The sequence below is a fragment of the Xenopus tropicalis genome, chromosome 8 (assembly GCF_000004195.4).
Source record: "Xenopus tropicalis strain Nigerian chromosome 8, UCB_Xtro_10.0, whole genome shotgun sequence".
Taxonomy (NCBI): Eukaryota; Metazoa; Chordata; class Amphibia; order Anura; family Pipidae; genus Xenopus; species Xenopus tropicalis.
In genome coordinates, this window is record NC_030684.2 from 112,906,571 (window position 1) to 112,933,446 (window position 26,876).

A 26,876-nucleotide genomic window follows, 5' to 3' on the forward strand; every position below is an offset into this window, starting at 1 on the left:
AACTCAGTCCATGTTAAATATGCTTGGGCCCAAAGGTAGGCAGCGGTGTTTCTGGATCATGTTTATATATGGTCCCTTCTTTGCATGGTAGACTTATAACTTGCATTTGTGCATGCAGCCACACACTGTTCCCAGCCAATGGTTTTGGGAAGTATACCTGAGCCCATGCAGTGATTTCCACTACAGAATCATATCTGTTTTGAATAGATTGCCGCGTCAGGGCTGGAAGATCACGGCCATCCAATATTGGCATTTGGCCTTGTGGACAGAGATTTCTCCAGATTCTACAAATCTTTTAGTAATATTGTGTACTGTAGATGATGAAATCCCAAAATCTTTAGTTCTAACAGATCCTCTTTTTAACATTACACAACTCTCTTCCAGTCTTTTGTTACCCTATCCAACTTATTTGAAACGTGTTGCTGGCACCAAATTCAAAACAATATATCTTTTTAGAAAACAATAACAATTCTCAATTTCAACATTTGATATAGCATCTTTGTACTATTTGCAATTAAATATAGGGTTTCTCTTTTTATATACATTTTATAGTGTCCCAACCAATAGTGTGCTAAAAGCATTTATCCCGGTACCCAGTACACAAACTAATGGTTACACAACTGCGCCATACAGTGTGTATTGGAAATCTTAGTTTAAAATGATACAGACAAGTTCTTATATTTGCTATTATATCTATTATAATACACAAGAACTATGAATATCCTGTAAATTATATCCTTATAAAGAGTGGGCCAAGTTGCATGACTTGTAAAAAGCACTCAGCCTTTGACCTGTTGCTTTTATATGGATCATGGAACTCCTCAGTGATACAGTCAGTGGCACCTCAATTTTACATTTCCTGATTTTAAGTTTGATTGCATTTCACATCATTTTTCATTGGTCCCACCAGTTTAAAATGCATAATAGATTTCTCTGGCTTGACATTTTCACGAATTTTACAACTTTTTTTTTCTGGTCCCCTGAAAAATGCTTAGAGGTCTGTATTACTTACAAGTTTCGATCCTCCAACCAAGATTAAGGGTAATGGTAACAAGGGGACAAGTAGTGTTTTGTCCCACTCCCACTGATTGATAAATTAATGGAGGCATAAAGTGTTACTTATCTCCTCATGTGGCATTGCCCTAATTTTCCAGTGCACACAGAGCAACTCAAGCTGGATGGGAATCCAGAATAGAAGGTTTGTGCCACATTCCAAACTCCTGCCAAACTTGACAGATTGCATCAGACGATGCAATGCTGACTGCTAAGTGGTTTAGGGGTGATTTAAAAAAAGAATATGGCCCTCCAATACTAGTGACAATGACATGTTCCTATAAATGGGCATCATATCCCTTTAAAATAGATTTATATTCCAGTTCACAAAAATTGACATTATTTTAAAGGTAGCAGAGAAAGGTGGCTAAAAGGAACAGAATATATCAGCAATAAAAACAGGCTGCTCCACATGGGTATGTTTACATTAAAAAAAGAGCTGCCTAAGGGGATGTATGATCATGTTATACAAAGAATACATAAAAAGATTTTCTGGAAATATGTTCACAAATAGGCCTACAGTGAGGGCAAGAGGGTATCCCTACAGATTAAAAGAGATTCAGCTTCAGCTGCTGAAAGGTTTCTTTTACGGAGAAACTTGTAAACTTGTGAAATGAAATCCCTAAAGCAGTCACACTGGACAAAGCCACACGTGGTTTTAAAAAGAACATTTTACATTTATATTGCCACACTAGTGCAATTCTAATACTGTTCCTGCTCAAAATCCCCCATTGTGACACTGGCCTTAGAGCATATTCCCCAAATGGCACCAGGATGAAGCACCAAGTGGCCATTATCACGTTGCATGCCTGCTGCAGGCTTCAAACATTTTTTTTGTTTGACATGCCCATTTTATAATTGTCACCTAGAAAGGCAGGTATTGAAAATTCAGACCATTACATGAAAACTTGAGCCATTCTCTCAGTTTCTGGAATCGACTAATGGAACTATTAAAAAGTTCTATGTAACTGTCACAGGCTAAGCAATTCTAGTCATGCCTAAAATGTCTCTCGGATCGACTAACCACAAGGTTCCTTATCAACATCCGCAGTATTCCTGTTTTTTTTTATATATTTTGTTATAATGTAACAAAAAGAAACCAGATGGGCACTCTCCATACCAAGTGGGTTTTTTTTTAATGTCTGCACAGAGAGATATCACATAACTATACCAGCATGGGCGATAGGCAGTTGTTCACTCAGAAACACTCAAGCGACAGGTGGACAGGGTGGTTTTGACAACCACTCTTTTCTGCTAAAGGGCAGTGGCAGTCAAAAAGCTTGACGTGCCACAGGACTAAGTTTTTGTGCTGCTGTGTGCTGTGATGGGGCAGTAGTATTTGTTTATTTTGTTCTCACTCTAAAGGTCCCCATACACAGGCCGATTCTGGCTGCCGATATCGGTCCTTTAGACCAACTCGGCAGCTAATCGGGCCGTGTATGGGCACTACCGACGGGCCTGCCCGACCGATATCTGGCCTGAAATCGGCCAGAAGTCGATCGGGCAGGTTAAAAAATCTAGTCGGATTGGGGACCGCATTGGCTCGTTGATGCGGTCCCCGGACCGACTCTTCCTATACCTGTTGTTATAATTCGATCGTTTGTCCCCAGGGCCAAACGATCGAATTAGCCTGGATTCTCCTGATATCGCCCACCCGTATTGGGACCCGTATGGGGACCTTTACTCCAGACTAACTCTTTATACAATGCAGAAGGACTCTTTATAAAATGCAGAAGGACTTTATTCTCCTCCAGGTAAACCAGCTGGCTTCTGCTTAACTGTTTCAGGAGTAAGAACCAGCAGGTCGACTTTAGCACTTATTACTATTTATTGGAATAATGCTTAGAATTTTCTACCATTATAAAAAAGGTTTTTAGGTTGACATCTCCTTTTGCAAAGTCTGAAAAGGAAGCTTGCTTTTACCTGAAAGCACCACTTCAATGAGGTCCCCCTCCTGAATATCAGCCTCAGACTTAACCAGCTGCAAGATGTTTTCGGAGTTTGGATCATGCCGAAACAAGAGGATCTTGTCATACATCCCGTAGAAACCACATTCTGGAAACTGCAAATGACAGGAATGGGCAGATCAGAATTAGGAAGTCTGAAAACTCTTTTTGCCACTTTATAATTATACAAATAATAGAATGTTCTGTCAGTTTCTATAAAGGAATGCTCTTGATATGACATGATTCTCCAAACTTATAATAAGAAATCAAATATTTCAAATGGAGACTAATAAGGTTTTGTAATTAAAGGTGCAACCAATCAGAAAATCGCATTTACTGGTCACCCTTTTAAAAGCAAACACCCTATCAGTTGTTATAGGTTACTGCACCTGAGCAAACGTTGTGCCTTTAATTACATATGGGATTGACTTTTTAAATTAAGTGCTCTTTTATCCTTCATTTAACATGACAAAAAAATGATCACTGAATTATAGAGACATATTTTTTTTGCTTGATGGTTTCCTTGGCTGTGTATAAACCCAGCAGCTATGCCTTCTAGATACCCTATCTACATCTACTGCCATAGCGTCTTTCAGGTTAGAGCCATCACTTATATAAAATTTCATATGTGCCATTAGCGTAAAATCACATAATCCCAACCAGGAACTCAGAGCTGCCCCTAAGACTAATTGTGCACAACACAAGTAGTCAAAAAATTCTCTCTGGGGTTTGGAATCAAACAGTGCTGTACACATTATATCAATTATATGGAATGCTGTATAGATACAGCATATAGTAATACTTCTCAGCACTGAGAGACATGTGCTTCAGAAAAATATAAGGAGGATTAGCTGCACTTGGCTTCTGAAAAACCGCACTTGCAAATTACAATTTTCCAAGGACAGTGCATATGTGTGTGTATTGTGGGATAATAATATGCCATAACCAATCCAAAAATAGTAAAGTACTTAATGGGCTTCCTTTTAACACTAAAGGGTCCATTAATCAAAGGTAGACAGAGATGTTGCACCACAACCCCTTGGATGTTGCTCCCCATGGCCTCAAAGCAGGAGCTCATTTTTGAATTTCTGGTAAGGAGGCAAGTATTGGCTGCATAAAAACTATAACGACAAACATAGCCTTCTGTAGGCTGCCAGTCACACTGTGACTTTTTCGAATTCGCACAAAAGCCAGTGTCAAAAATCCAAAAACCTCTAACAGTATGAAGCAAAGAGAGATCTTCTAGTAAAAGGAAGGGACATCTGCCATTGACTGCTACATGGCTTGACAATTTTATATGGAGTATTAAGGATTTGGAATGGTCAGTTTTGTAGCGAAATAAATCTTGGAAGTGTCGCAACTTTTTTGGCGATTTTTAGCACTAAAATAATCAGATAGAAAAAAAAATACAACTGTTTGTATGCCTCCCTTAGATCTGGTAACTGCAGAAGGCATGGTCAATAAAACCACTCTTGAATTTGTTTCCAAACAGCAGTTGTACCACATATTTAAACTCACAATATATAATTTTATTACAGAAGATGAGAAGATGTTACAGAGATACTACTTCAATTCTCATGCCATTTTTGAGGACACAGTTTACTCTGTAGTGGCCCTTTTATCTCTATCACTTCTAGAGTTGAAATGTGAGATAACAGATGAACAGAGTATGTGGGGAAACCTAGCTAACTACAATGCCAAGGAAACAAAGCTATATATTTTATGAAATCATTTGCCAGCTGTAATGTAAAAATGTAAATTACAGAATGTGAAGTATACCTTTAATCAGCTAAAAGAATTGGAGTGGGAATACAAAGCACTGAAACTGTTAATAACATTCTAGCAAATGAATGGTTTCTAAAGCCTAGTTGCTGGGAAGACTGGGACCCATTGCCTCTCTTTAACAAGGGCTCTTCTTGCAATTAATAACCCCTTGAGCAGTGTCCTCTGGACAGAAAGGGGTCTCCATGACAGCGAATAGCATCCAATGTGTTGCCATGGATACAAGCACAAGGTATGTTTCAGGGTAAACACCGCTTCATAAAATAAAAGATGCACATAAATAATTATGCAGTGAAAGCCTCCTTAAAGAGAAGGTATTTACAGGCCCCGTGCTCAACACAAAGGACTGCCTTAAAACCAAATATGAGGGATTTTAACCTTCATAATGAGGCATCCGAGGAGTGGGACTTGGAAAGTAACCAAGGTAAAGGACCAGAGAATTTCCAGCGAGGCAGGCCTTCCCCCACAGAAATGCAGGTGTGAACATTTCTTGGCCCAAAACACTTGCACTTTCATTGCAGTGAAAGGGAGTCAAGGAAGGCTTTTCACTTGGCTGATATAGGATGGCCTAAAATACACCCCAAGTTGATGGCTATTTTCTATTGTAAAAGAAAATGTCACTAAACGTAAGGGGATCATGGTTACCCATCCTAAATACCATGGGGATACTTAGATTTGGGTCTCAACCTGTAAGTTAACAACCCCTGCCTAAAATGATCCTGTCAGAGAAGAACTGCAAAACATATTGCATATTGCATAAATAAATATGTATAGTGTTAGAGAGAGTAATTAATCGCATTTGCAGCAGATTTTCCTTTATTAGTATTACATGAGGTTTTAGCTTGGTAGGGAGCAAAAGGAATGGCTACATATACACTGGTCCTTTTAAATAAATATACTAAAGGTTATGAGACCAAAAAGAAAGCAGAAATATGTTCTCTAGTCACGACAACTCAAGTGCCCCTGAAAAAAGAACACTGTAACTAGCAACACAGATCCCAAGTATTATTCTAATAGGTACAAAATTGCAAATTATTTTTATCTGGCAAACATACACAATAGCTGCACAGAACACACACAAAAACCCCCATGCCCATACAATACTCCTATAGGATATAACAAATGACAAACAAAAAAAAAATCAATTTAGAACAGCTACAAGATCTAATAAGTGGTCTATATATGCTGTAAATTTGGCTATAAATGCCCACATTTAGTCAGGCAGGTTTGGCGATTTTTTATATACTCTCCAATCTATATGCCAAGTCAGGGTCAGTTTTAACATACTATATTGCGAGTTAAATCCAATTGAAATATAAGATCGGCCTTACCAATGCATGACAGATGCATCAGAGAGAACAATGGACAACAAGGCTTAGCCTCCCCAAACAAAATGCCAAATCCTATACAGGTATGGGATCCCTTATCTGGAAACCCATTATCCAGAAAGTTCCTTAATACGGAAAGGCCATCTCTCATAGACTCCATTAAAAGCAAATAATTCAAATTTTTAAATATGATTTCCTTTTTCTCTGTAATTATAAAACAGTACCTTGTACTTGATTCTATCTAAAAGATATAATTAATCCTTAATTGGATGCAAAGCAAGCCTATTGGGTTTATTCAATATTTAAAAGATTTTTAGCAGACAAAAGTTATGGAGATCCAGATTATGGAAAGATCCCTTATCCGGAAAACCCCAGGTCCCAAGCATTCTGGATAAAAGGTCCCGTACCTATATATATATGTTTATATGCAATTATAGGATCTCCTATGGAAAGCCCTCCTATGGATTTCACCCTCCTCTGATTTCCAGAAGGTACTGTACCTATAATCTGTGAATGTTCCACCAAAGCAGAGTTGACAGGTATTTAAAAGTATTTGTAAACTTAACAAATGAATTCAATCAGCCTTTGAATTTAGAAAATCTGTGCGACCATAACATTTCATACGACTTTCCCTTTAAAGTTCTGACACAGTCTCAGAATTGTTGCTTCGTAGCGTGATCACTAAACCACAGCTCTCCATTTCTAGGCCTGATGCCCAGATGCAACCAAAGTATTTATGGCCTCCAACCGACTCCAGCTTCACTTGGTTTGACACTACAAATACTAGTTGCTATGTTTAAATTTTCTTGCAGAGGGGACACCAATGCCGACAGTATTATTGTACCTATATGTAAAAGCTATGCTTTTTATACTAAACCCAAACAAATATGTATTTTTTTTTATAAGTATTATTCAGGAAAAAACATACATTCTGCTTGAGCTACACTGCCAGCTGGCTTCTTGTAAGGAAACTATAGAATATTAAAAGAGCTATGGAAAGTATTGAGCCAGCCTAAGACAATCTGAGCCAAGGCAAAATTAATAATGAAAGAGCAGCCAAACAAAAAGCACCTTGAGTGTTATAACATCAATAGGCCAAGAGGTTTGGATATTGACAAACACGGCTACCCACACTGCTAGACAAATAGCACTGATCCACTCATTCTATAACATACTACAAGTAAACTTCCCCTTTAAAGCCACCAATACATTCACAAAACATAATGCATTAAGGTTGTGAACAAATAGACATGGTCTACACATATATGGCACATTGTGTCAAGGAAGGCATATAAAAAAAGATGATAACTAAACAGGGAAGATTAAAAACCAATGGTACGGTGGCCATTCGGCCTTATTTCCGGATGTGAACAGCTACATTGTCCTTTTACTGAAACTCAGAGCACCAGCATCTGCACTGATGGATTTGTATCTGGTCTGGATAATCTCAGCTGCTGAAAAGGAGGGGCACCAGAATTCTGAATCTGGATTAATAAAGGAAAATCATTTCATACACATTTAATTAAGCTAAATTCAATCTTCTTTTACTGAAAAAAATGATCAACAAAAACTCTACTCCTGTCCTATAATGGTCATCTGTCTATTATTCTGTTTCAGCCTTTTATCTGTCTCCATAAAACCTCCTGACACTGTTGCAACAAAAACTACTTACACCAATGATAAGTAGAATGGACTAGAGTCCTGCTTTGCAGGTTGGATTCCTTAGGAATACTCAAAAAGCGTTTGAGTGTGGACTGCAGGCAACTTCGTGTGACTTCGGATTACCAAAGCGATGTAAAAGGTTTCCACTTGTGACTCCTATTGTTGCAGATGGAAAGCCTTTTTGGAGCGGTTTCTCGCCCGCAATAGCAGAGATCTATTGTGGCTGACTGTTCCATGGGTTCTTACCCTTAGGGTTTTAAAGAAAACAATTAGCAGTAAGCTTGGTGAGATTGGTCAGGTATCACAGAAACTAATTGAGACACTGAGACAGATCTTTCACTGATGTGCCCCACCTTGGTGTAGTCAATATTGGGCTGATTGGATCGTTTGGCCCTCAGGCCAACAACTGGACCATAACTGCTTCTATGCAAGCTGTTGAGACGAGGACCACATCAACACACATCTGCGGTCCTCAAACCTGCCAAATTGGCAAACTCAAACCTGCCAAATTGATATCTGCCAGATTTTCAGGCAGATATCGGTCGGGCAGGCACCATATATGGGCCAATAAGCTGCTGACTAGGTCTAAGAAGGAACAAGTTGGCAGCTTTTATTGGCCCATATATGGCTACCTTTATTCTCATCAGAAGCAAGCTGGACTTGAGGAAGAGCCGATTATAGCTACAAACCAGAACAAAGAAACAATAAGCATATAATGCTTTCAATAGAAGATAAGACAGGATGGAGGGTAATTGTTTCACAGTGCCCTGATCAATTGCCCTCTACTGCCTAGCACCACTAAACTTACTCCAAGAGGAAGGAGGCATGCCCTGGAATTCCAAACACAGTAATAATGCTACATGTACTTATTCTCTGAGTAAACATTCTGAGCTGCAGATAATACTTTGGAAACAGGCTAAACGGCTTCTACTTGGTTATTTTATAATAGTGAAGTTCCCTTTAATAAGAAAGGCAACAGTTAAACGCCTAATCAGCAAGACTGTTTCCTAGCACCTTTAGAGCAGGATGAATGGGTGCAACTACCGGGCAGATTCTGTGCTGTGAATCCATTAGGCAACAAATATTGTGCATTACACTTGCATGTTGATCGTTACGGAAGCTCCACCTATGAGCACTTTTCCTGCACTGTGCACTTTAAACAGGCAGCGATTTATGTGGCTTTCAACTGACTTTTAAGGCTCTGTAACGTCTCAGATCCATAGCCATGACAGGTATACTCTGCATAATAAAAGAAATAGCAGTGTACATTGGACTACAGAGGCATTGGCTCTGCAACAAAACATGGCAAATCTCCTGTTTAAAAATACACTCTCTCACTTACTGCTCATTACTTTCCAGCCCTTAATTTCTCCATTTACTTCTTCAAAACCAAATCCTACCTCTTGGAGTAATAGCATCTGATCCAGCACCCCAGCCACTGTGAATTTCACCTCTTATTACCCTCTTTTTTGTTTTGGAAACAAGGTATAGAGATCCAAATTATATATGATCTTTTGTACCGGAAAATCCCAATTCCCAAGCACTATGTAAACTGGCTACAAAATGCAGAAAGGGGCGGAATAGCGGGGAGTACATAGTTGTCCTTGTGGGGCTCATTCAGGCAGTAAGCAAGACTGAGTAGGTACTATAGCAACAGTGTTCAAGTATCAAGCAGAGATCTCTTACCCACTGACACTATAACTGGAGACAGGGGGGGGGATCAAAGGGATGCAGAGTGAGCGAAAGGCAAATGTAAGACATAAAAGATGAAAAAGAAATGGAGGATCAGATGCAAGAATAGAGCTTTAACTGAAGTACAAAATCATTGCAAGCTGTAATAAGCTTATACACACCCTTCCATTGTCCGGCACTGTGAAATAAGTTAGTGCTTTATAAATTAATAATACATGTATTGGAAGGGTATAAAATAAAAGTATAGAAGAGAAGGCTGTATTAGAGGAAATGGTTGCAGGAAAGGACAGGGCATCGGAAAGGAAAAGGAACATGCATGTGTAGTAGGATGGGGGTGAGGATGGGGGCTAGAAAATATTAACTAATGTACTGCTGAAACACATCACTGCATGCAGATCAACTACTGACTAACCGCAAGTTACTGAACCACAAGGCCCGGGTAGGAGTGGGGAAAGCCAATAAAGGTAATATAAGACAGAGGCCAAACGATAGCTGCTTAATGTGACCACATAATAGAGAGAAACACAAAGCAATGAGGCAGCCAGACAGACATTCTCGTGCCAATTCGCTGCTTTCCTCCTGTTTGCAACACAACCTCCTCTCCAAGTTTTAATGTTAATGTTGTCACAGCACACAAAGTATTCAAGTGAAAGCCCAAACACAGACTTACAAATGATGCCGTGTGTACACCCAATACACAAGCTCTTTTTGATGAGGTGGAGGCTTCCCCCAGTTCAGTGCAGAAGAGGAAACGTGCGAGACAAAAACCCCTTAAACATAACTGAGCAAAGGCCAACAGAAACAGGAGAAACAGTTCTGTCGCCATTCAGATCACCATGAAATGGTATCTGTGGCCCTATGTCAAAAAAAAAACCAAAAAAACCTACACAACTGTGTGTTATAAAAACACAACCTGGGGTAGCCAACCACAACCCAGGGTAGCCAAGAAAGATGAAGTGGAAGAGGATCACTACATGATGCCCACTTGGTCAGGCATTGTTCTGCTATTAGATATTACATATGCCTGGGGCATTATGTAAGTAAATACAATCACTGGGGGTGCCATTTCACCTTTCCTTCACCTTTAAAGGAGAACTAAAGCCTAAAAAGGATAGGTCTAAAATGCTGTATTTCATATACTGAGCTTAATCTACCAGCCCAGAGGATAAGCAGACATATAACAGTAATGGCCCATGCTCTCAAGCTCCATAGCTTTCCATCTTCAATCTTTAAAACATTATCAGAGTGAGGTTATGTTTGTCATAGAAATGGATGCTACAGTGCAAAGTTTATACCAATTCTGATGCAAAATGCACTGATTTCTATCCTGCCATGAAATGTGAATCTGAAGTAATTGTAAATTAGTTGTGTATTTCATATTATTTAACACAAGCTGTAGCATTTCCAGTCAAAATCTTTGTTCTGCTTTAGTTCCCCTTTAAATCTAGCTTATGTGGGCAATACAATGTAGGAGAGTTAATATGCTAGCAGGTAAAGGCAGGTTGCATGCCAACAAAGCAGTGTTAGAATGTAAGGAAAACAGTGGATCTTTTTAAAAATGGGATCAAAGAGCAACTGTCTGATTCACAATGTGTTTCGCTTTCATGTTCTCACCCAAGCACCATTATCCCACAGGGATCTGTGCGTGGCAGAAATGCAGGCTTTATTAACATACACTGCATGCAAGTCCAATCCTAAATGGGTTATGTCACCATAAACCCTACTAGACAATGACACAAACATTGCTGCTTTTCTATAATGTTAAGAAAGTACTAACCTCTGCTTGTCCGCTTTAATTCCATACACGGTACAAATATATTATATATATTCAATTGAAACAGAATAAAATAGTATGGCAGCAATAGGGAAGTACTGAAAAAAATTAAATTTCCTTTGCTTCTGAAAAAAAGAAGTTACTTTTTGTGCTTAAGTGGGGAAATATATTCTCTAAAACTCATGCAATTAATTCTATTTCCTTTTTGGAACAAAACAACAGTTTTGTCTTGCTTTGTGGCAGGGATTGTAGACAGACTCACAGGATAATTGCTCGTCTCAGGAGCCACAGGGCAGGAGTGATTACCTAAGCCTTGTTTACATTTAGGGCAATGTTACAGTTAGTGGTTAGGTTGCATTTTGACCACAATGTTTTTTCCCTGGGCACAATGTAGCAAGAACAACCCTCCTCGCATCTCTTTAGATGGGAATATTGTGAAAATAACATTTGTGATCTTTTTTTTAACCTTATAAGCACAAAAAATGGGGGGAAAAAACCTTAACTTAAGCAGATTCAGGTTAAGAAACAGGGCCTCTCCCCTTTTTATCATTGCTGATACACAATGCCAGTGGTCAGGTTAAAAAATTCTGAAATTTTTCACCTGCCAATTATTACAACACAGTTATAAGCCCATACTAGCCCAACCTAGACACACCACTGCTCCTTGGAAGCAAGCAGACAAAAGTACGCATTCACAGAATGAGAAAAACATGGATTTTTCATGACTTGGTATTTTGCTCTCCAAAAGGTATGGAACAGGCAGTTATTCAAGCTGCTAATCATTAGCTTAATAGGAAAAGTGCACTATACGAGAACTACCTATTGTAACTACATAGAAAAGATAAGAATATGCACTGTGATGTCACTTTCGTACGATTGTTATCTGCCAATTATTTTATGTTCGGAACATCCTCCAATTTGTTATTTTACGACTTTATCCTACAATTACAATCTGAATGTCTAAAATCTGAACATGTATAACCAGGTGTAAAAACCTGTAATGTAATCTTACTATATAAAGCATATATGGTGCTTATCTGATGGTACTTAAACCATTATCAGCATTACAATATCCCCCAGATCCTCATTAAACATACTTATTGGATGGACATTCTCTTCGGCAGATGATATAATTCGGACATATTTCTATGGTGGGAATTTTTTCTATGGTGGGCATTCAACTGTAAAGTGTTTACATGCGGCAATCCCCATACTTGCAAAATGTAAAGGTATTTTCCAGCGATTACCCACAAGCGACAGCTGTGTAAGCCCTTGGGGGAATGTACAGGGGGCATTTTCTCACCCATGGGTAATCACGATTGCGTGAGCAACAAAACAAATAACTTTTTATCGAAAAGCCTTGAAAACAGATCTTCCTAACTGATCAGATTGTGGGAAATACTTTCTTGCAAATTTTCACACAATTCAGTTGGCTAGGACCAGGTGATTTTAAGAATTTTAATACTTTCAGATAGTTTGTAAACCACAAAGAGTGCAAAATCCCGTATGCTACTGGCCTTAGGCAATGTGATGTGTACATACTGTATTTTCTCCACCAGCAGAAAAATGTCAATGCCTGCTGATACCTAACCATTTTTTGTACACCTTGGGTGTTTTTAGGCCAATATCCAGGGCAGTATACAAAAAAAAATACAGCATGTTCCCATACAGAAGCCAATAAAAACTTCCAATTCAGTTGGCCGCCTACTGGTCTGTGTATTGGGCCAGCCCCACAGATATATGATATAAAATCAGCCAGATAACTATTGGGTAGGCTAGAGGAACCCACTGACCAAGGACTGCATTGGCTCATTAACATAGTTCTCGTTCGATGGGTCTGTATAAGCCCACATCGTGATCCAATTGCTTATTATACAGATTTGTATAATACATACTAATTAACACCCCAAAAACCTACAGTTTTAGAGATAGTGCTGAATTTCAGAAGTACAAACTATTCTGCTTCTTATTTGGGAGAGGCCGGGGTAGCAGCTTTTATCAGTCCAAGTATGGCCACCTTAAAGGAGAAGGAAAGTCACAATTACTTGGGGAGCCAAAAGTTGGGCACCCCCAAGTGTTTGTAATCACTTACCTAATACTCCAGGCCAGTGTTCCCGGGAATTCCAGGAATACAAACTGAGGGTCTGGAAAGGGAAAAGTAAAATACATTGCCACTTTTAAATAACAGCTAGAGGCATTATTAAATGAATAGTGGCTCTAACACTCCAGTTTATATGGTAAAGGAAGGACCTTAAAAGCCTGAAGAGTACTAAATATCCCCTTTAAACTTATGTGTGTGTGTATGTATATATATATATATATATATATATATATATATATATATATATATATATATATATATATATATATATATATATATATATATATATATATATATATATATATATATATATATATATATATATATATATATATATATATATATATTATATATATATATATATACAGAAATCCAACACAATAGACAAGCTTAGAACCAAGGTCACTGTCAACAGAGAAATCCACTTAGTTTCTTTTCCTACCCATAATGCACATAGGCAGCAAAAACCCTGAACTAACAATTCACCCATTATTCTACTGTGAAGACAAATATTTAAAAATGAAAAAAAGGAAGGAATTGAAGTGTCATAAATGGGTTTTTCTTCCTCCTAACAGAATGACTACAGTATGAAAAAATAAATGTGAGTTTATTAAATGCAGTCGTGTGTATGCGTTGCCAAAAGCGCAGGAACATAAACTATCTGGTGCAATGCAGAGAAAAATTAACACTTTCTGTATCTGTCCGATACCCAAGGCATGCACAGGAGGTACATACAAGAGCAATATGCTTGTTACGAAGCCTCATCATTCTGAGGATTACACATATAATTTGCCCCATTGGCTTAAAGTTTCATTTTATGCTTCTACAGGCTCCAGGCTGCACTAAAAATGCAACCAAAAAGGTATTATCATTCAAGTGAATGAAGGGGCAGTTCAGAGCATTTTGCCACCTGCCAATTGAGTAGGGGAAATACCCCAGTAGCAAAACCCCCTGAATAACCCTGTATGCCAGTGCCTTTAAAACTTATAAACCTAGTCCATATAAGACAGTGTTCAGTTTGTAACCATATATTGCCAAATAATCGATATATCAAATATAAGGGGACCAGATAATATACAATGGGTATGGCACTGACTGGCATTGTAGCCAGCAAACAGAGACTTAAAATCCCTTGGGAGGCCCATTAGATATGTGGGTATCCAGAACATTTCAGTGCCCGTCCCACATACAATATACACATGTTACAAACAACAAACAGTAGGCTAGTGAATAATCCGAGGAAGCAAATATAAATTATAATAAATTATTTGGTGAAACAAGAAAACAGCATGTTGCCAGGTTTATTGTGATGCACAGAGAGTAAAACAGTGTGCGTATCCTGCTGGCAATGTAGAGGTGTGGCTGGCATGCACTTTGTTAAATGCCAGGCACACCTGAGTTCTGCTGGATGATTCACTAAATGGTGTGGGCACTCCCTGTTTTTCAGGCTGGTTGGTCACTGATTAGTGACCTCGGTCTCACACACCCCCAGAGAGCCATGGCATGGTTACATATAAACAACACAAAGACTCACAAGTGACTGCAGGAAAAAAGAACACATGGACGGCACTTACTGGAATACAAAGACAGGCAACTCGGGAGCAGATATATCTGCATTTTAATGGCACAATCGGCCTTCAACATGTTTCTTCCATTCTTCCCAGACCTCTGCATCCTAAAGCTGGCCATAGACATACAGATAAAAACAGACTGTGTGGGCTCCGAAATATCGTCCAGATAATTTTCATACCATGGCGATCAGTCATTTAGTCGATCTGACAGCTAACGAAAAAATCTGCTTATGATATCCTCGGGGACCAACAATGGAAGTCACTTTCGTATGATTGGTGTTTGCCAACAATTTCATGTTCAAAACAACTCTGATTAGTATTAAGGGCTTTATCCTACAATTTTAGTCTGAATGTTAGTTTCAGATTGCATTTAAATATACGACCGATATCCGAGCGTTCGTTGGAAGACTAAAATCTGAACATGTACGGCCACCTTTAGAACTGTGTTTTCACTGTTCATGACTTTATTGATTGTGCCCTCCTGCTACCTGGCATTGTGTATTGATTGTGCCCTCCTGCTACCTGGCATTGTGTATGTAGATCCAATTCTGCAGTCTCCTTCCCCCTTACTTATGTAGAAGTATATTATCAGGGTGACCTAATTATGCAAGGATTAAAGCAGCTTAAATAAATTACATGTTTTTGGTTACACGCAAAGGGGTCCCAGGTCTGCTTTGCAAAAAGCACAATTTAATCTCATTTTGAATGTGTAGGTCAAGCAATACCAGGGCAATGTGTTGGCATATCCCAATAATCTGTTGCAGTGAAAACAAGGTTCTGAACCAGAGAAATCAGACACCAGTGATCAAACCTTTAACATGTATTGGCTAGATATAGTTACATCAATACAAATGGATTTTCAATGTTACATGACATTTAAAAGATGCCTGTTCATATTACAGGGGAAGTACAGCTTTGTTTGTGTCGGCTCCCATTCCCTCTCTATACAGAAACTAGAGGGAAGCAAGGCTTACACTTCCCAGTTTTATGAATGTAGGGGGCGGCACTGAAGCAAATCCTGGGTGAGTCCATGTCATTGCTCAGCCAGACAGGGCATGCAGATAGCTAAAGTGGTCACTTTGTGTTCCCAACAGACACTGTTTGGCCACTGAGCAGAATTCAGAATAATGCCCTTTTAAAATCACTTCCTCTCTCATTTACTTTGAAGCAGAGCAGGGATTATAAAATAATGATTTAACCATTCACTTTTTCCAGAACGGATACATAGTTTGTTTATGAGATTGAGCAACACTGTAGAGCAAGACCTCATATTGGGTCGATGCAAACTAAAGTCCATTCATCACTCCGATTCCATGCAAGGAGTTTTAAAGGAGATCTAAGATGAATGAGATGCATAAAGTTAATACAAGGTTTTTCTGTGCCCCAAATACTATCCGCTCTCAGGGAATAGCCCCGGTGCTCCCTTCCTATGAACTCATAAAAGGCTGTCCTTTTTCTCTAAGCCCAATAACGCGATAGAAGTATTCACCAGAAGGCACCACTTGTTTTGGATCAAAACTCGTCTTTATGCATCCATTCACTACCTTGTAAAATGCCTTTTTTCAATTCAAACTGGGCTCCCGGTAAACAGGGATTTAAAATTTTCAGCACACTTATTTAAAATGGACAGTTCTCACAATGAAGAACTGTGCATACAAGAAGAGATACAAAGGCTGCTCTCTCTCACTATTCCTGTATAGTTGGCTACCTGTTTAAATTGCTTTCCTACTTCGCACTTTCTGCTTCACTGCTTTCCCTTCATTTAAAGGGGAAACAAAGCCTAAAACAAAAGTATGACTATAAATGGTGTATTTTTATATACTAAACATGCTGATTCGGCCAAGAGATTCAAGAGCTCTATAAGGGTGATGGTAAAAGGGATGCTTTGTCGTTTAAAGAAATTTGTGCAAAAATATTTTTTACCTGAGGCTAAATTAAAGAAAGGTATTTCAGAGCACTTTCTTGCTCAAAGGAGGAAAAATTCCGATTGGGGAACAGAGAGACAGTTACCCTAACTATAATAAACTGTGTCTTTAAAGTTGTCCACAGCAGCACTCAATTTTGTGGACTGGTACATCCATATCATGCTCTGGGGTGCTGGACGAAGGGACGGACAAACACTACCAAAGCATTAGCACAAAGAAAGGTTTCAGTACCTGATAATAGAGGGCTGATTACTGATTAATGCTGATGCAGAATACACTGCAAAGTAATGTATAACTGAAAAAAAATGCTCACCAGCTTGTGTTGTCAACATTGTACTGCATACTGCAAGTCGGTCCCTAAACTCAGGAAACTGAGAGCTGACTAGAACATGCTCTGTGAAACAGTAAAAAATAAGGCTGATGTCCCAAGGAGCATTAGTTGCCCACAACAGATCTCTGCTATCGCGGGACTAACTGCTCCGTAATGCCTTTCCACCAGCAATAATCGGAGTCACTGGGGGAATTCGCATCACTTCGGTTTTCCAAATTTGCCTACAGGGGAAAACTTGGAGCGACTACAGAAAACTTAAGCAATGCGAAGATCTTTCTACCAGCAACTTCTAATGTGGAAAGGCATTTCAGAGTGGTTAGTCGTCCACGATAGCAGAGATCTATCTAATTCACTCCGTGGGGCATTAGCCTAATGTGGGGGGCTGCTAAGGCCCGTGACAGACAGGGAGAAAATTCCTCTCAAGGCAACTCTGGCAATTTTGGCAAATCCCCCCGCCGCATATGCATTGTAGCCAGTGGGATGCCATTTCAGAGACGGCACTAAAGGGCTGTTGTGGCACTGGACTAGAAAAGAAACCGAAAATGGTGTATGTACCTAAATTGGTCTTGGTTGAGGTGTCCAAAATGGACACCACCAACACCTCAACAATCATTTCCACTTTGCTTTTTTTTAAATAATTTATCTAATATTTTCCTTTCGTCTGCTTCACTTTTCTTTTGCTCAGTATTCCATGGATTCTTGCACAGCCCTGGGTGACTACAGTTAAATCACAGACTTTACTATTGTTGCCCATAAAGAACCGAGATAAAAATGGCTTGCAAATGGATTTTGTGTATATAAATGCAACAATTTGACAATTTACCCTAGAAATGGTAACTTAGTTGCATTACACTCAAGGGTCAAATTGTTGTTATATATCAGGTCGAAGACCCTTTTGAAATAATTTCTATAGTAGACTCCCACATTGGCAAGGCATTCACAGCCTTAAGTTTTAATAAGTTATGTCTGACCTGTAATAAGCATCTACCCATGCAGTTGTTACATGTGTAATATACATTCCCTGCAATAGACCCCCATCAAAGACTCATAAGATGCAAAGAACATGTTGCATAATGCTTATGTAAAAGAGCCCTTAGAGTCAGTTTCCCTAGCCAATGCCCTATTAAGAACAGCAATTCAGAAGTATAATTAGTTCAAAAGCTGCTGTTTCTTTTGATCCTTGGAAGAGAGGTACTAAAAAAAGAGTCAAACTATGGAAACACACAGTGATTTCACTAAGTCAGGGGCACTGGAAGGAAAATGTAAGTATGTGTGTGCACAAACAGTATATCCAAATCTCTGATTGCAGGCAGACTGCCTAGAACACTTGAAAGCTGGGTAGTTGAGAAGTTCTGTATTTATTTGGTCCTCAATTTCCCCTCTTTGCACCCTAACACCCTAGATCAGTGCTGTCCAACTGGCGGCCCGCGACCCCCCTCTGTGTGGCCCCCCACTTGTCTGGCTGCTTTGATGGCTTACTCTTGTGTAAGCTTTAAATGGTATCAGTACTGTGATTAACTGCCCCCCTGCATTATTCTCACCTCAGATTCAGGCTATAATCCCTCTGTATTGTTTAAAAATGTAATCCCCTGTGTTGTTCACACCTTTTAGTTTCTGCATTGTTTACCCCCTGCAGTGTTCACACCTCAGGCTCAGGCTGTAATCACCCACATTGTTCCCCTGTTCACACCTCAGACTGTTGGAGCAGTAGAAACCCATAAATAATCCCTGCACACTACAAAAAGTACATATACTGAGGTGGTACTGCAATTAAAAAGTTTTTTAATATATAGTTATTGTGCAGACTGTAGGAGCAGTGCCAGCATTGTCACTGTATGCTGCCTGTGTGTGCCAGACACACACAGGCAGGGTAGGGCAGGCAGAGTATGATACACACAGGCAGCATAGGGCAGGCAGAGTATGGCACACACAGGCAGGGTAGGGCAGGCAGAGTATTGCACACACAGGCAGGGTAGGGCAGGCAGAGTATGGCACACACAGGCAGGGTAGGGAAGGCAGAGTATGGCACACACAGCCAGGGTAGGGAAGGCAGAGTATGGCACACACAGCCAGGGTAGGGAAGGCAGAGTATGGCACACACAGGCAGGGTAGGGAAGGCAGAGTATGGCACACACAGGCAGGGTAGGAAAGGCAGAGTATGGCACACACAGGCAGGGTAGGGAAGGCAGAGTATGGCAGTTTTTTGCTGTACTACAACCATTAATATGGTTATGGCCATGTGATAACACGGGTGTGGTTTCAAGTGGGTGCGGTTTCAAAAAGGGGAGTGGTCATAACTGGCTTCCATTATCGGCCCTCCACCACGTAAGTCGGAAAAATTCCGGCCCTAGGTACCACAGAAGTTGGACAGCACTGCCCTAGATAGTCTTAAGCTAGCCATACACTTAAAGATCCGCTTGTTTGGCAAGGTGGCCAAACAAGTGGATCTTTCCCTGATTTGCCCAATTATCGAATCACATGACGGGATGTCGGTCATCGGGGTTAAGGACACATCAAATAGCCTGTTTCGATCAGGTAGGCCTATCTGAGGGAACTATCCTCAATATTTCCAGCTTGGGGTGGGTCAACCTTTAGTTCTCCTTTAAGCTGGCCATACATGTCCAGGTCACAAGATGAGGGAGAAAGGGAAAAACCCTTTATCCAGAAAGTTCCGAATTACGGAAAGGCCATCTCCGATGGACACAATTTTAATCAAATAATTCACATTTTTAAAAATGATTTCCTTTTTCTTTGTAATAATAAAACAGTACCTTGTACTTGATCCCAACTAAGATATAATTAATCGTTACTGAAGCCAAAACAATCCAATTGGGTTTAATTACATTAAATACATTTTTTTAGTAGACTTAAGGTAGGAGATCCAAATTACTGAAAGATCTCAAATCTGGAAAACCCCAGGTCCCAAGAATTCTGGATAATGGGTCCCATTCCTGCACACACATAACATGCATAGTTAACTAGATACATTAGATGGTCAGTCAGCACAAGTAAACCGAGCCCTGCGCAGTGATAGAAAGCACTGGGGCCAATCTGTACATCACCATTTTATCATAATCTGGTCCATGTGCACATTATTTAGTGTTTGTTATTATAAATAACCCATTATAACCAAAAGGCATCCTGGCAAAGACTAATTTAATGCCGAAAAATGCAATGAACAAAAAAGTACAGTCAACTAAAGGGATAGAACACTGATGACTTCAATGAATGTGTACAGGACCTACTGTCCTATTTATTAAAGGAAAATAATCTTTGACACAGTGACTATACCTCACCCACAATCTGGAAATTGGAGGAATACCCTTGAACGGTAGAAGACTAAAATGCCTCATAACCTGGAATATTGTCTCCTTAGGCAAAAAGCAGATTTCCTAATTGCAATTGTACCAATGATGCAAGTGTTGTGGTGGGCCGGAGTGGAAAACCACCTATTTAGTGGATTAGTCAAATATCCACTAGCTTTAAGAGTAATTGGCAGCCTTATTCAAAGATTAGATAACTTGACCTTTAGACATGGATACAAGCTGTGTTGCACTGGTAATTCAAACCAGGATTTGCTCCGCTGAGGCTCTGAATGAGCACAGTGATGGCAGCTTTAGTGACAACAGAGCTGCTTGGGGCACGACCTGCAGACACGGGCTAAGCACTCAATTCAAGCTATGCTGATTGCACTCTCAACACAGGGTATAGAATAGCATCTTCTATTAATACATCACACAGTTGCTATGCTACACTACGCTCCGCTAACAAAAGATGCTTCATTGTGTTACTCTTTAGACTTATACCTGCTCCACTTTCAGTGTGACAAAGCCCTTGGTTCTCCGCTTGGCCCCTAACCTCTGCTCCTTAACAGTTTACATGTGGAGGAAAAAAATTACTGTAGAAGACATGCGTCTTAACCAGCAGCAAATTCTAGGACGCAATATAAAAAGGTGTTTTGTATGATAGAGAAACAAAAAACTTTAAAATTCAAAAAGGAAAAAAAAAAACGTTAATGTTAATTTTACTCTTTAAAAGTAACTTTAAGTTCTTTTTTTAACATGAGCTCAGTGAATAGGGGCTTGTGTTAAACATACTAATTACCTTTACTTTTAACTAAAAAAAAAGCTATGGGTTGTGTTATTTCTTATACTAAATAAGAAAACAAAACCATTATCTTACTTCCTGGTAGAAAATAAACCCCTTCCTGGTTCTGCCGAGCAGAAAAACAAATCACCAGTCCACAGATAAGCCAAGCTTCTCCTTATTGCAAAGAGTAACAAAGGCTGAAGCTTAGGCAAGGGTGGTGGGTTATTTTTACAGAGCTCCTTTACTCTTTATCTCTTTGTTGACAAACTACCCTCTTTATAATGGGAAGGGGGAAGTAACTGCAGTAAAAAACAACCAATTTCCCATTAGTTTTTACCATTTTCACCACAAGTCCTATATATTCCGCCCATTTTAAGTAAATGTGTATTTAGGTGTATGCTGATGTTGAGCAGATCCAAAACCTGCGGACAGGGCGGGTTTATGCAAAAATAAAAAGCCCCTCCCCTTTGGTGATTTAATCTTCCTTTTGACGGCAGATGCTAACCATTAGAGGTGAGTCAAGCTGGATATTGGCGTTTAAGTGGATGAGGACTTCCAGCACAGTTTGCTTCAGATATTAGGTTCAGGTGCAAGGTAAAATATTACTGGATCACTAATATATACTGCCCCTCAGTAATCACTTTCTCTCTATACTTCAATGTGTGGCAAATATTACAAGGGCTGAAGTTGTCACATATATCACTGGGCCTGAGCCCCCTCAGATGTAGCTCATGAGGTAAGCAAAAAATCAAAAGTTCCTTGGCTGGGACCAAGCGCCACTGGATAAGAGGGGTCCATGCAGGGCCATGATGGAACAGTTTCATGCATGTGTTTTCACCATAAGTCAGTAAATACATTTATAAAGCATGGCACATATTTTGAAGCCCTGTACAGGTGTGAAAAACACGACCCCCACCACCCAATAACACCTGGTCACTAAGGCTACAGAATAAAGCATACGTTTAATACATGATTATAAGGACGCCAATGGGAAACACATGAATAATACTACATCAAGCCTAAATAAATTAAAAACTGTTTTCAAACCTGATTTCTAAGTGAATGGGGGATTGTTACCTAAGATTCAATAAATCAAAGTTTACTGGAAAAACAGTAATATGCAAGTGAAATCATTAAATGCTTTGAGGTTGGGCCAAAATGCCATTCTAGCAACTGACTGCGATCTGATTTCATTATGGCTGAAAACACTCGTGATCTTCGGAAAAATGCTCCCACCCGTGCCAATCATAGTTGCTTTTCAAGGCGTCTAGAATATGACATTTTTGTGAATAACATTTTCCTGTGTATAACTGTACCTCAAAACTTCACATAACACATTGCTTGGTAAGGATTTTAAACCTCACAACAGGAATCAATATATTCAATCTCTAAATATAGTACAATTCCCTGCATTTGGGGGGGTTTTATGGTCACTTAAAGATACAGTCTATGCTCTGTTGTGCTTGGTAGTTTGTAATTATTAACCAGGAACACCGTGGTCACAGTTAATGGAAACCTATGATATTTAATACCCTTGCGTGCAATGTTCTGCATTTCATCACACAATGAATGGAAATATCAAGCAAGCAGTGGTATATGGCATACACAATCAATGCAAATAGGTATGGGATCACTTTTTCTTAAACCAGTTATCCAGAAAATTCTGAAATACAGGAAGGCCATAGAGTCCTTTTTAACCAAATCTAATGTATAAAAATTATTTGATTTTTCTCTGCAATAATAAAACAGTAGCTTGTAATGATAAATACTATGCTGCATGAATCCATATTGGTGGCAAAACAATCCTATTCGGTGTAATTAACTTGTAAATGACTTTCAGCAGACAATATATGGCGATCCAAATAACATAAAATACTTTATAGAGAAAACCCCAGGTCCCATAAAAATATGGTTAGAAATTATGCTGAACTTATTGTACCAGCCCAATAACAGTAGTGATCCAGTCCTGCAAAGTTGTCAGCAGGAGCTCCCCATTTTGCATCTTGTAAGGGTCAGTGACACTACACATGCTCAGTCTGCTCTAGGCTGCTTTTGAAAGGTTAGCTTAGGGGTCATCAAAGATCATTAAATAGAAAAAAGGTTCGGCTATCATAGATCTACTTGGGGATCTCCAGAGGCACAAATATTCACTGCTAAAGGCCTTTGCTTGCCTTGGGCTATCAAGAAAGCCCAAAACATAAGGTGTGGTATTTCTAACCTTCTTCTTTGTTAAAGGAGATATAAATGTTAAAAAAACATATCATATATTTAGCCTTAGACAACTATTCGCTACACTTTACACTACCTTAATTTTTAATATAAGACTACCTTAATCCACCGTTTCCAGCACTTCCCCCTGGTGTTTTGCAGACACATGTGCCATGTTTGAAAGTCTTCAGAAGGAGCAGAAGCCTGTTCATACACAGGCTCCTGCTGCCTCCAGGCATGCGCAGAAGGGCTCTCCACTCCGACAAGCTGTCGGTGTAGTAATAGACCTGAACTCAGCAACCAGATAAGAAAGAACAGAGTGACACAGCCACCAGTTTGCAGCGAAATGGTCATTTTTAATACAGTAATTTTCCGCAAGTATTGGCGTGTATGGCTAACATGGCGTGCGTTTATTCGCACGACTATTTATATGCAGCTACAAGTGATGAAATGTTTCGGCAGGCATGGATTCGCAGCGAATTTTTGGACGTGCGGCGAATTTTTCCGCGCGTTTCGCAAAACAATCTGCCAATGGCAAAACGCATGAAAAGATTCGTCACACAAAAATTCACCGCACGTCCAAAAATTGACACAGGCATCAAAAAATATTAGTCGCGGGCAACAATTTTTATGCCCGCACAACATTTTTGCTGTTTCGTGGATCTTTCAAAAGATTTGATAATTTTTCACTAAAGATAACCAGAACACATTTGCTCATCACTAGTGGCTACTATTTATAAGCATGTACTATTTATATGACACCATGTATATGCTACTATTTATATGCTACTATTTATATGCTACCATTTATATGCTACCATTTATATGCTACTATTTATATGCGGCGACAATTTTTATACACTATTTCTAAGCTACTATTTATATGCGACGACTATTCGCGTGCGTTATTTAGCGCATGTACCGTCAAATACCGCATGGAAATAGTCTTCGCGAGTTAAATGGCATGCAATATTGCGCGTAAAATAGCGCAAGTATGCTTATAGTGAATCGTGCGATAAGACACAATAATTTAGAAGCGATAACATTTTTACCGCACGCTATAAATAGCGCACGTTATTTCACACTTTAGTGAAGCGCCCCCTATATATTTATAAGAAACGGTGCGAGCTGCTTTACTGGATACAGAGACTTACAATGTTCAGGAATGTAGCTTAGGACTAGCATACAATTGTACAGCTATGGTATCCCTTATCTGGAAACCTGTTATCTAGAAAGTTCTGAATTACGGAAAGGCCATCTCCCATGTAATAATAAAACAGAACCTTGTACTTGATCCCAACTAAAGCTGGCCATACACGCACCGATAATATCGTACAAAACCTTGTTTCGTACGATATTCGGTGCATGTATGGCAAGTCGGCAAGTCGACCGGTATTGCAGGAGGCTGCTGATATCGGTCGACTCGCCGATCGGCCAGGTCAAAAGATTTTGATCGGGCGCCATAGAAGACGCCTGAGCAAAATCTGACGTCAGGGCTGAATTGGCAGATCCTTATCTGCCGTGTCAGCCCTGAAGGTTAGTGGCGGGTCTGCCGATGGTCGCACGAAAGATCGCAGATCGCCACGCGTGTGGCCACCTTAAGATATAATTAATGCTTACTGGAGGCAAAACAAGCCTATTGGTTTATTCAACATTTAAATGATTTTTAGCAGACTTAAATTATAGAGATCCAAATTACGTAAAGATCCCTTATCCGGAAAACCCCAGGTCCCGAGCATTCTGGATAATAGGTCCCATACCAGTACTGTTATGAGACCTATTATCCAGAATACTCAGGACCTGGGAATTTCAGGAAAAAATGTCAGTCATTTGGATCACCAGAGCATAATTTTTTTTAAAATAATTTAAACATTAAATACATGAAATCCAATAGAGATTTATGCAGGTAAGTCAGAATCAATTACAAGCAACTGATCTATTATTACAGAGAAAAAAGAAGTAATTGAAAAAAATGTAATTTATTTTCTTAGAATAGTCGATGGCCTTTCAGTAATTCAGAGCTTTTTGGATAACGAGTTTCCGGTGAATTGATCCATACCTGTATGTGTAGATATACAAAATGATTGGTTAGAACATTTTCACTTTATTTATAAGGATACTTAACTGCACTGAGAGAGACATACTGGACAAAAACATTCACTATTATGTGCAACAAACCATCCTCCTGCAATAGTAGTACTCATTGTATTTTACTCATTTTGTGGGTATATAGGACATATGGATAGCAGCTTTATGCGGTGCAACCTGTGCTAATATAGCTAGATCTGGCTGTATGAAGGTATATAAGTATATAGCTGAGAGTACACTATAAAATTCCAACAAACATTTTGTTCATTTACCTTCTTTTTACCATAAAAAAGGGTCAACCAGAAGGAAGCGGGAAGCCTGAATTGTCTAGTTATGTTCTTTATAAGCCTGCTTTTACTTTTTTTTTTTTTCAGGATGTGGAAATGGAAACTTCTGCTGCCGGTGGAGTGTTTGCTTTAACACTGTGTGCGCCTGTAAACTCTTTCAATCTTGCCTACACAGAAATGTGACTTCCTAAACCGCTATTGACTAAACTTAGAAGAAGAGAATGCAAATCTAGCATCCATGTGCTTCAACTATAGGTATGAAAAGCCTGTTGCAAATATTTGAAACCCTTTTTGCTGATCCTAAAATGCAACTTTTGCATTAGCCAGGGACAGAGAAATACCCTAACACCCATGTAAATGCCACAGGATACAGAGCTTTTATTGGCTGCCAAGCCACTCGCTATTTTTCCAGCAACGTTGCACTTTATCCTTACCATTTAGAGCATGTTGTTGTGATGAAAACAATAGGAACCAGAAAGTCTTGAAAATATGACCAGCAGGGAGGCAGTTAAATAAGTGGGACATTATTGCCTGGAAGAAAAGCTGAAGACAAGAGTACTGTAGCCAGCAAAGTTATAATGCTGTATACGTGGAAAGAGGCAAAAAGCCAGAGCAGGGGAAAGAAGGATTTAGGAAAAGAGGAGGCCTGTTGAAAGGTACAGTATGAGCCAGTAAAACCCAATGATCACCTTGTACATGCCATATATAATATACAATCAATGTGCAGACACATTTGGTGTGTACGGGGTCTCTATACAAGTTTTTTTTCCACAAACATTTTAATGGCATCATGTATTTTAGCATTCCTTTTAGCTTCTTGTAGCCATTCTGTCTGAGAATCTTTTTCAGATGATCCCTCTCAACACATATTAGTGTTTATATTATAGCACCCTCTAGATCATAAGCTCTTGTGAACAGGGCCACTATATAAACACATTTTGATGATGGCAATGTGTTGTATTCTGTAAGGAACCAATGTATGGGAACAAAGAGCACAAGAAGTTAAAAACTAAAGAAAAACTAAAGATTTCTCTGAAAT

General features: G+C 39.3%; 1 protein-coding gene across 1 annotated transcript in view; it reads right to left on the bottom strand.

The window, feature by feature from the left end:
* The window catches only part of prkd1 (protein kinase D1), a 76,954-nt gene that overhangs the window by 36,051 nt on the left and 14,027 nt on the right, over nt 1-26,876 (bottom strand). The window contains exon 2 of the mRNA NM_001127412.1: nt 2,977-3,115. Coding sequence (NP_001120884.1) covers nt 2,977-3,115 — 139 coding nt within the window. The remainder of the gene's footprint in view (nt 1-2,976; nt 3,116-26,876) is intronic.